Below are 11,797 nucleotides of genomic sequence, written 5' to 3' on the forward strand. Positions count from 1 at the left end.
GGGGCACCACTGTACTGTATATATTTATGCAAAGTAACAGCAATACATTAATTTGTTACCTAACAACAACAACAATCCACTCTGGGCGGATGCCATCAAAATATGAAAAACACAATAAAACATCAAACATTAACAGCTTACCTATACAGGGCTGCCATCAGATATCAAAGTCATACAGTTGTTAATCTGTTTGACATCTCATGGGAGAGTATTCCACAGGGTGAGTGCCTCTACCAAGTAGGCCTGGGTGATATATCAATATATCACCCAGGACTGGTATGAGGAGCAGACCACGACGTCAGCTTCTCTCAGGGGTGTATCGCTGGTGAAAATGCCACCGCTCCTGAGTCCCTCTGCTAGCAGCCCCTGCTGGAGGGACTCGAGAATCTTGACCTCCTCTAGTGCAGTCTTTCTCAACCTTGGGTCCCCAGATGTTTTTGGCCTACAACTCCCATCATAGAATCATAGAGTTGGAAGAGACCACAAGGGCCACCCAGTCCATTCCCCTGCCAAGCAGGAAACACCATCAAAGCATTCCTGACAGATGGCTGTCAAGCCTCCGCTTAAAGACCTCCAAAGAAGGAGACTCCACCACACTCCTTGGCAACAAATTCCACTGCTGAACAGCTCTTACTGTCAGGAAGTTCTTCCTAATGTTTAGGTGGAATCTTCTTTCTTGTAGTTTGAATCCATTGCCCCGTGTCTGCTTCTCTGGAGCAGCAGAAAACAACCTTTCTCCCTCCTCTATGTGACATCCTTTTATATAGCAGAGGCTTGACAGCCATCTGTCAGGAATGCTTTGATGGTGTTTCCTGCTTGGCAGGGGGTTGGACTGGATGGCCCTTGTGGTCTCTTCCAACTCTAGGATTCTATGATTCTATGATTCTATCCCTAGGTAGCAGGACCAGTGGTCAGGGATGATGGGAGTTGTAGACCAAAAACATATGGGGACCCAAGGTTGAGAAAGGCTGCTCTAGTGGGTGCTGCTAGCAGAGGGACTCAGGAGTGGCAGCAGTTTCAACAGCAATACCACCCCGCTCTGCCCTCATACAGTGCAAAGGGAAAAACAAGCTGCATCATTGAGGCGCCGATACAGCTTGTTCCTCCCTTTGCATCTTTAAACTGCTCGGCTGTGGGGTGCGCAGTTGCCACTCCCCTCAGCCGAGCAGTTAAAGCAGGGGTTCCCAAACTTGGGTCTCCAGCTGTTTTTGGACAACAGTTCCCATCATCCCTGACCACTGGTCCTGCTAGCAAGGGATGATGGGAGTTGTAGTCCCAAAACAGCTGGAGACCCAAGTTTGGGAAACCCTAAGTTAAAGGATACCCCAGCCCAGCTCTGGCTCCCGCAAGCCAGTGGCGAGGCTGGGGCTCTGTGAAACTGCTCAGCTGAGAGGAGCACGCCGAGCAATTACAGGAGCGCCCAGCCCAGCCCAGCCCAGGCTTGCACGTGAGCGGGAGGAGCACCAGGGCTGGCTCAGCTGGGGATCGGGAGCCCTCCCGTGCCCCAGTTGAGCTGTGCAAACAAGCTGCTTTGTCCCAGCCTGTGAGGCACTGGGGTGAAACCGCCTTAGCTCCCACAGTGAGAGCTGAGGCAGTTTCACCTGGCGCCTTGCAGGCTGAGGCCAATGCATCTTGTTTTTTCAACATCACGGTATACTGTATCACCAGACCGTGATGTTTGGTTGATGATACACCATGATGTTGCAAAGCTGGTATCGCCCAGTCGTCCTACCGAGAAGGCCCTCTGCCTGATTCGCTGTAACTTCACTTTTCACATTGAGAGAAACAGTCAAAAGGCCCTCGGAACTGGACCTCAGTGTCCAGGCTGAATGATGAGGGTGGAGACGCTCCTTCAGGGTCTGGGTCATTTAGGGCTTTTAAGTGCAGCACCAACACTTTGAATTGTGCTCAGAAACGTACCGGGAGCCAACGTTGATCCTTTAGGACCGGTGTTATATGGTCCCAGTGGCCGCTCCCAGTCACCAGTTTAGCTGCTGCATTCTGGATTAGTTGTAGTTTCAGAGTCACCTTGAAAGGTAGCCCCACATAGAGCCCATTGAAGTAATCTAAGTGGGAGATAACCAGAGCATGCACCACTCTACTCTGGTGAGACAGTGTGCAAGCTAGTAGGGTTTCAGCTGGTGTACCTTAAGGAGCTGGTAGGCAGCTTCACTGGACACAGAATTAACCTGTGCCTCCATGGACAGCTGTGAGTCCAAAATGACCCCCAGGCTGTGCACCTGGTTCTTTGGGTCTCAAAGTTGTTAATAAAGGATGACCATCAGTGAAATTTTGACTTTTTGAGAATCCGCATTAACTGCTTTACCTCCTGGCTCAAGACTGTGTTAGTACTTTGGGTTGCTTGTTGCCTGTAACCTGATAATGCACTTCAAAATTTTCTTTGCTCTATGACTCTTGGTGAAATATTCAGTGCTCTATTAACTTAGTTGTAAGGTCCACAAATCTTAATGGAACATACTTTTGTTCAATGTAAGATGTACAGTGAAAATGCTTAATGCCATAGAATGAAAGTAGCTTTTACTGGCTTATGTTTGGCATACTGTGAACAATTGAATGATTCTAAATGACAGAATACTGGGTGTGTTCAGTTCATTAATTTCACTAGTACTTGGAATAGCTAAAATTACACCATTTTATAGAATATTATTCCTCACAATAGAGAGAAACATAAAGGATTCAGACATTTTGCACTGAGTGAGTTACAGCTTATTCAAATCCAAAATTATCCTGATCAGAAAAGGCAAGATAACTGAAATATTGGAGTGTAGTGAGAAGTGTATGCTACTATTGTGTGGTTTGCATGTTTGTGGGGGCAGAATTGTGTATGTGTGCGTGCAAATGAAATTTGACATTTTCGTTCATAAATTTCAGATTTCACATATTTATGCAAGATACAAGGAGCAATTTAGCTATTAGAATACAGTAACTGAATTCATGTGAATGCCTACTGTACAAAGTAGTTTAATTCTTTTTATTTCCTCAAGGATTCAGTTTATATCCTTTAGGATAATATAGGATACATACACACGACAGATAATAAAGGTAAAAGGACCCCTAACCATCAGGTCCAGTCGTGTCCGACTCTGGGGTTGCGGTGCTCATCTTGTTCTATAGGCCGAGGGAGCTGGCGTTTGTCCGTCATGTGGCCAGCATGACAAAGCTGCTTCTAGCGAACCAGAGCAACGCACGGAAACGCCATTTACCTTCCCGCTGGAGCGGTCCCTATTTATCTACTTGCACTTTGACGTGCTTTCGAACTGCTAGGTGGGCAGGAGCTGGGACCGAGCAATGACAGATAATAGTTGTAACAAAATATTATAGCTAACGAGTAGTGTACTCGTCAAGTACATGTCAAGTGCAAGTAGATAAATAGGTACCGCTCCAGCAGGAAGGTAAATGGCGTTTCCGTGCGCTGCCTTGGTTTGCCAGAAGTGGCTTAGTCATGCTCACCACATGACCCGGAAAAACTGTCTATGGACAAACGTTGGCTCCCCCGGCCTATAGAGTGAGATGCACGCGCAACCCCAGAGTCGTCCGCAACGACCTAACGGTCAAGGGTACCTTTAGTGTACTTTGGGTTTAAATGTGTTTGCTTACAGCATTATGTTGTGGTGAATGTGAGAAGCTAAAGCTAAAACAGTACTGTTGTATGAAAATATTGATGTGTAAATGTCTGCCTAAGCGGGTCCCAAACCAACCCAAATTATTTCAGTATTGAGTGAAGTTTTGGTATGCAACATTTACCAGATGGGCAGCTATCCACCTAGTAGGGTGGTGTTTAATTTATGCTACTTGAACACTAGATGGTGCTATAATCCTCTGGATTATAGTATCGTATATTCCGGCGTATAAAACGACTGGGCGTATAAGACGACCCCCAACTTTTCCAGTTAAAATATAGACTTTGAGATATACTCGACCACAGATTTTCCACCCGGTGTATAAGACGACCCCCGACTTTTGAGAAGATTTTCCTGGATTAAAAAGTAGTTTTATACGCCAGAATATACTGTATAAATATCTGGATTAACCTCCATTCAGGTTAGTGTTGTATCAAAAGATTTATCAGTCTCTCATCAGTTAACAAAAAACAATATGCATTCAGAAATTATCCAAGGGGACAAATAATTCTGTGACAGTCTCACGGCTGAAATGCTGGGTGATAGTTGCACTTTCCTATTCAAACTTTAGGATGCAACAGATATGGTTGTGCTTTCTTTCCTTTCAAGGCACCCAGAAGCTATTTGTGAGTTTTCTTTCTTTCTTTCTTTCTTTCTTTCTTTCTTTCTTTCTTTCTTTCTTTCTTCAAATAATCTCACCAGTGTTTCTCAACCTTTTTCCAACCATGGCCCTCTTCTGACCTTGTTTTTCCCCCACTGTCCTACTGATAAAAGGGTAGCTATTTAAATATTTTGTTTGTAAATAGAACATGTTTTATTTATATATTTATAATTTATACAAAATACAATGCAAAATTTATACTTTAGGTATTTCTCGATCAATGTGACCCTTGTGCTTGATGACCAGAAACAAGCTTTTTTATATCTGGTTCTATTGCCATGAGGGATAACCGAAGATCCCCTCTGTTCAGTATGTTAAGGTGATTCCAGGTTAGGCTGAGTACCTCTTGCATGCTTCCTTTTGCAGTAATACTTGCACAAAGAAACAGCATCCCTCCCACTAATGCTGCTGCTGTCACACACCTTGCCTGTGACAAATGAGATGCAGGCATCTTAGTGCAGGGACGGTTGGAGGGCGGAAGTTGGAAGCAGAAGGAAGTAGCAGCAGGTTGCTGCAGAGCGCGCATGACACTCCATGCACTGGGAAAGCACCGTCACTTCTCTGTTTACTCTAATCCTCTGTTTTCTGTTTTCTTCACTTCTCTGTTTTCTGTTTCCTTTTCTCCCCCCCCCCAATATTTTTTTTTCCATTTTAGAAGAAAGAAAAAAGACAAAACATAAAAAGACATAAAAAGAAAAAGAAAAAAAGTTTCTGCTTACAATACCATAACTTTTTCTTTACATCAGTAATTGATATCCCCCAGCCCCCCCCCTTCCGAATTTTAATTCCCTAATCTTCTTTGGCAGTTTCTAACAAATTAACCAAAATTTCTTTCAAAAACAATTAAAAATTTGCCTCATTCCTGGGTAAATTCCGAAGACCTATAATTAATTCCCTAAGCTTAAAAAAATATTACAGTGGTACCCCGTGTTACGTACGCGATCCGTTCTGGATCGCGCTACCTACGTAACATGGGTGTGCTTTACACGAACCCCCCCCCCAAGGAAAAACCTGGAAGTAGTGCGATTTGAGCGCTTTTGCGCATCCGGGGGTCGTGCGCGCTCCGGAAATGCTTCCGGGTTGCGGGCGTTCTTAACTTGAACGTCCGCAACCCGGGGTGTGCGCAACCCGGGGTATGACTGTACATTATTTTTCCCCAAATATAATTTACATTTCTTCCAATCTTCTTCCACCATCTCTTCTCCCTGGTCGCGGAGTCTTCCTGTCAGCTCGGCAAGTTCCATAAAGTCCAACAACTTCATTTGCCATTCATCTATAGTTGGTAAATCTTGGTTCTTCCAATTCTTAGCTAGTAGTAGCCTCGCAGCAGTTGTGGCATACAAAAATAATGTAGTGTCCTTTTGGGGGATTTCCTCCCCCGCTATTTCCAGTAAAAAGGCTTCTGGTTTCTTTATAAAAGTGTCTTTTAACACTTTTTTCATCTCATTATAAATCCTTTCCCAGAAGTCTTTTACTTTGTGGCACATCCACCACATGTGGTAAAAGGTGTTTCTTTATTCAGTTGACTAAGCATCAAGATGATGATTGGGTGTGGACAGGTTTGGGCGCTCATTCCACATTTTTTGCATTTTTTTCATCAGCCAGCTGTTCTTAATTTTTGCTGTGGATTTTATGAATTTGCATTGACATCCTCTTTATTGGTCGGCTCCCTGCCTGAGTCTGCTTCAGTTCTTTTAGCTGTTAAAATTTACAGTTGGATACAAGAAATCACTCTGTTTCTACACCAGACATCTTCCCCACAGCTGCTTTCAGTGTTATCTTTTGAGCCCCCCCAGGAGTTGGTAGGATTTTAAGATCCTGCCCTCCTCACGTAAAGCCACTTTTCAGTATTCTGGGCTTCAGAAACCGTTTTTGTTTTAGAACCATGCATACAGAAATTGATGGTTTCTGATACAAGACCATTTCTCAAGTTGCCCATGTTTCAGATCCAGTTTAGTTCTGCGACATCTTAGTAATAGCACATGTGAGTATAAGTGAAACAGTTTAAAATACTGTTTCTATGATTTCCTTATGCATCACAATTAACTTTATTTATCAAGGACCAGCATCCATACCTGGAATAATGAGTAGCAGTGATATCACTGTGCGTAAGCAGCGTCACACTTGTGGGATTTGTCTTTTCATAATTGTGAAATAAAGGAGCTAGTTGAGATGAGCTCTAAGACTTTAGGTTGACTATATTATTTGAATGCAACATTTACTCCACAGTGCCATTCTAAAAGCCCTTGGATGTAGATGTGGCAGTATACAAGTAAATGGAAGAATAAGTATAATGTTTACTCTGATGAACAATTCAGTGTTCTTTGGCATGCATAGTGTGTATACAGTAGTTTGTAGCCAAGAGAATATTTCATTTTCATCTTAAGACAGTTTCTTTATTTTCATTGTTCTGGTTGAATCAAAACAACTTCTCTCACATCTGCTTAAGTTTGGCATCCCTAGAATTAGCAGTCTGCACTGGCTAGTGTCAGGAGTTATACTTAAAATATCCAGGAGAAAAGCTGATACTTTCTCTAAATAGGGCCAGATCATGCACCTCTGTCTCTTTGGTTTGGGCTCCTGCCTACCTCCGGGATCCCAGCGAGGGCAGGGGGAGAGAGAAATAAGATAAGTGAGCCAGGCTCAGCAAAATCACTGTACAGCTTTGATAAAGTATATACTGAGGCACCAAAAACCTCAATACGTGGCATATTTTTGTAGTCATTAAATGTATGTACAGTATGTGTTTATACAGTATTGTACATGTCATCTGTGGATTTTGTTTTGTCTTTTATGGTAATGTATGCTTGAGATCTTGGGGTTAATGGGAGATCTGCTTTAAGCAGGAATGTTGACTCTTTAAGTTATTTTCACAGCTTGTTGCTTGGCATAATTTACAAAAAGAAAAGCCTATCTACTTTCTAGCGGTGTTAGAAACTGAGATACGAAAACTAGGAGCTACAGTGAGGGGGGGAAAGTGTTTGATCCCCCTGCTAAATTTGCCTGTTTGCCCTCTGATGAAGAAATGACCAGTCCATAATTTAAATGGTAGGTTTATTATAGCTGTGAGAGACAGGAAAACCCCCAGAAACCCAGAAGACAAAAGTCAGAGATTGATGTGCGTTATAATGAGTGAAATAAGTATTTGATCCCTTTGCAAAAGATGACTTAGTACTTGGTGGCAAAAACCTTGATGGCAATTACAGAGGTCAGGCGTTTCTTGTAGGTGGCCACCAGGTTTGCACACATCTCGGGAGGTATTTTGTCCCACTCCTCTTTGCAGATCCTCTCCAAGTCAGTAAGATTTCAAGGCTGATGTGTAGCTACTTGAACCTTCAGCTCCCACCACAGATTTTCTATGGGATTAAGGTCTGGAGACTGGCTAGGCCACTCCAGGACCTTAATGTGCTTCTTCCTGAGCCACTCCTTTGTTGCCTTGGCTGTGCGTTTTGGGTCATTGTCATGCTGGAATACCCATCCTCGACCCATTTTCAATGTCCTGGCTGAGGGAAGGAGGTGCTCACCCAAGATTTGACGATACATGGTCCCGTCCATCGTCCCTTCAATGCGGTGAAGGTGTCCTGTCCCCTTAGCAGAAAAACACCCCCAAAGCATAATATGTCCCCCTCCATGTTTGACGGTTTGGGGTCGTAGGCAGCATTCCTCCGCCTCCAAACACGGCGAGTTGAGTTGATGCCAAAGAGCTCGATTTTGGTCTCATCTGACCACAACACTTTCACCCACTTCTCCTCTGGGTCATTCAGATGTGCATTGGCAAACTGCAGGCAGGCCTGTACATGTGCTGTCTTGAGCAAGGGGACCTTGTGGGCTCTGCAAGATCTCAGTCCTTCATGGCGTAGTGTGTTACCAACTGTTTTCATGGTGACTATGGTCCCAGCTGCCCTGAGATCATTGACAAGTTCCCCCCGTGTAGTTCTGGGCTGCTTCATCACCTTTTTCATGATCATTGCAGCTCCACGAGATGAGATCTTGCATGGAGCCCCAGACTGAGGGAGATTGACAGTTACAGTATTTTGTGTTTCTTCCATTTGCAAATTATTGCACCAACTGTTGTCACTTTCTCACCAAGCTGCTTGGCAATAGTCTTGTAGCCCAGTCCAGGCTTGTGCAGGTCTACAGTCTTGTCCCTGACATCCTTGGACAGCTCTTTGGTCTTGGTCATGGTGGCTAATTTGGAATCTGCTGGATTGATTGCTTCTGTCGACAGGTATCTTTTGTACAGGTACTGTAACGAGCTGGGATTACAGGTAAGACCTCTCCCTTACAGCAGGTGCTTCTAATCTCAGCTCGTTACATACAGTGAAGATACCAGGTAGCCTGACATCTGGCTGGTTGATAGGGGATCAAATATTCATTTCATTCATTATAATGCACATCCATCTCTGACTTTTGTCTTCTGGGTTTCTGGAGTTTTTCCTGTTGTTATTCTGTCTCACACAGCTACAATAAACCTACCATTAAAATTATGGACTGCTCATTTCTTCGTCAGAGGGCAAACGGGCAAATTTAGCAGGAAATGAAATACTTGTTTCCCTCACTGTAAATGGAACCTTAAACCTAGGATATGGGCACAACAAAGGAATGTTTAATAACCAGAATACAAATCTGAAAGTGAATAAACTGAATGAACTGCGGCTAAAATATTATGTTCATTTTCACATGGTCCCCTCATATTCTTAAGAGGGTCCTTTCTCCAGTTTTCAAAGAGTAGCTGGAAGTGGGGGGGGGGGGAACATTGGTGCTTGTGCTCCAAACCAAGGGAAGTGGGTTTCTGATCTGTTTTTGGAGGAAGAATGCTAAGCATAGCCGGCTGAGTGAGACATTATAGCAAACCATTGTTAGTGCTAAGCAAGAAAATGAAGCCCTGTGCAAGAAGAGAGGAAGAGGGAGCATGCAGCCCCCTGCAGTTGATTGTCAATTGATTTTTTTTATTAAGATATTTCTATACAGCTCTTCACCAAAAACTGTCAAAGTCCAATTTACAACAAAAATCACACAAACACACATGCATTTTTTAAAAAGCACCGTAATCTTAACCCTTTGAAGGCCTGACAAAAAGTTTAGGCAAGATGCACTTCATTAGGGGAGGTGATTCCACAGATACTGTGCTACCACCAAAAAGGCTCTTTCACTGCATTGAGTCCATTAATGTAATCAAAGCTCCAATTTTTTTTTTTTGAGAATGTTACCTAATACAACATGTTTAATTTACAGATTATGCCCTAGGAACATTTATTATAGTTAACATGTATGTGTGAATTGTGTTATTCTCTCATTTAATTCTATATTTTCCCTCTCAGAATCGAATGGAGGAAAGCAAAGCATTGTTTAGGACAATTATCACATATCCCTGGTTTCAGAACTCTTCAGTCATTCTGTTCTTAAATAAGAAAGATCTTCTAGAAGAGAAAATAATGTACTCACATCTAGTTGACTATTTCCCAGAGTATGATGGTAAGATTGAATCTGGCTTCCTAAGACAAGTCAACTTCCTTTCATATACTTCCCTTCCACTCCTTCCATGGTTTCCTCTCTATTCCCAACCTATCCCTTCATCTTGTTATTCCAAATTTTTCTCTTTCCTTCTCTTTATCTCATGTAATAACTTATGCTGCTGAATTAGATCATCCTGCCAGGTCGATTGTCCTATTATAATAATTTTTCATGTGTTCTATATATAACATCCAATCCTCTTTATGTTTTTTTTTTAAAAATCTGTGTTTCTTATTCTAGTTCTGCACATTCTAACAGTTTATGATGCCATTCCTCTTTTGTTGGAAATGCATCTGTTCTCCACAGGGGCGTTTCCAGCCCCTTGGCTGCCTGGGGCGGGAAGCCAAGAGACACCCCTGGGGGCGGGGCATTGCCAGGCGGTGGATTTGGGTGCCGGGCGGCGGATTTGGGAGTCTCTGCAGCCCGCAGAGACACCCTAAGCCGCCGCCCGGGGTCCCTTGGCGGAGCGCAAGTTGGGGCAGGGAGAGGGTCGGGCCAACGAGGAGGGGTGTCACCCCTCCTCGCTGGCCCGCCCCTCTCCATGCCCCAGCTCTGCAAGCCAGCCAGCGGCGGAGCTCGGCATAGAGGCAAGGGGCGGGCCAGCGAGGAGGGGGTGGCACCCCTCCTCGCTGGCCCGCCCCTTGCCTCCATGCCACGGCGAAAAAAGCCGCTGGAGGGGGGGACTATTTTCGGCACTGCCGGGGCAGAGCCGCAGGGGCGGCCAGCGAGGGGGGGTGACACCCCTCCTCGCTGCCCACTCCTGCGACTCCACCCCGGCAGTGCCGAAAATAGCCTACAAAAATAAAAAAAATAAAAAAAATTAAAGCCCAGGGGGCGGGGCCACCGCCCGAAGTGTTACCCCTAGCAGGGCGCTGCCCAGGGCCCTCCGCCCCCCCCCCTTGCTACACCCCTAGTTCTCCACCTTTGGGCAAATAAAATTTGTGCAACTGTGGTTGCATACATCAGTAGACTCACTTGTTTTTTGGGGGGAAATTTCTGTCATTATTATACCTAGAAGATAAGCTTTTGGGTTTTTAGGAAATGATCTTTTAAACATTTTTTTTCCAATTCATTATGGATTAATTCCAAATAGTCTTAAATAACACTACAAGACCACCACATATGGTATAATGTTCCTACTGTCTCTTTACATTTCCAACATTTATCACTTCTGATTTGAACATCTGTTGGTGTTGTTTTTATTGTAACAGGACCTCAGCGAGATGCACAGGCGGCAAGGGAGTTCATCCTGAAGATGTTTGTTGACCTGAATCCGGAGAGTGAAAAAATTATCTACTCCCACTTCACGTGTGCCACAGACACGGAGAATATCCGCTTTGTCTTTGCTGCTGTCAAAGACACTATCCTACAGTTGAACCTGAAGGAGTACAACTTGGTCTAACTGTGCCTCTAAAGTCTCCACCACCCCTTATTCCCCCTTTGGGCAATGGAGGATATTCAAGAGGGACTGTATTATCTGTGAAAACGATCTGCATAATACTAATTTATTACTGGCCTGGACTCTGTGAATGTTCACAGGGTTTATAGTAAATATTATGATTTTATTTAAACATTGCAGAGGAAAAACTTAAGATGCTGAACTACATTCACAGCACATTTCCTCATTTTTTTAGTCAAAACCTTGTGACTCGATGTGTGTTAAATTCTCAGTCGTGCACTCACAAAGGATAGGGACTTGGATGATCTTTGTTTGTTTGTAACTGAAGCAAAATCAAGTTGGTGTCTCTCCCCTCTTGGTCTCTGTCTTAAGTTGCTGTCTCTCCCCTCTTGTCTTAAGAGGTACAGTGGCCTTTTACCCAAGTTTCATTCTTTCATTTCCTCTATAGCGATATGGTCAGCAAAAAGCTGTCTCTAGAATTTAAGCCATCAGTTGTTCTGATTTTCCAGTAACAAGTTTTTGGAAGGATCAAAAGTATTGATGCGCTTAACTTTCTATTGTTTTTCATTTAATTTTTTGGCA

General features: G+C 43.8%; 1 protein-coding gene across 1 annotated transcript in view; it reads left to right on the forward strand.

Moving 5' to 3' along the window:
- The window catches only part of LOC117055240 (guanine nucleotide-binding protein G(q) subunit alpha), a 97,567-nt gene extending 86,163 nt beyond the window's left edge, over window positions 1–11,404 (forward strand). The window contains exons 6-7 of the mRNA XM_033164684.1: window positions 9,624–9,777; window positions 11,028–11,404. Of these exons, the coding sequence (XP_033020575.1) occupies window positions 9,624–9,777; window positions 11,028–11,218 (345 nt within the window). The 3' untranslated portion in view covers window positions 11,219–11,404. The remainder of the gene's footprint in view (window positions 1–9,623; window positions 9,778–11,027) is intronic.
- The last annotated feature ends 393 nt before the right edge of the window (window positions 11,405–11,797 follow it).

This window comes from Lacerta agilis, chromosome 11 (genome assembly GCF_009819535.1).
Source record: "Lacerta agilis isolate rLacAgi1 chromosome 11, rLacAgi1.pri, whole genome shotgun sequence".
Lineage (NCBI taxonomy): Eukaryota > Metazoa > Chordata > Lepidosauria > Squamata > Lacertidae > Lacerta > Lacerta agilis.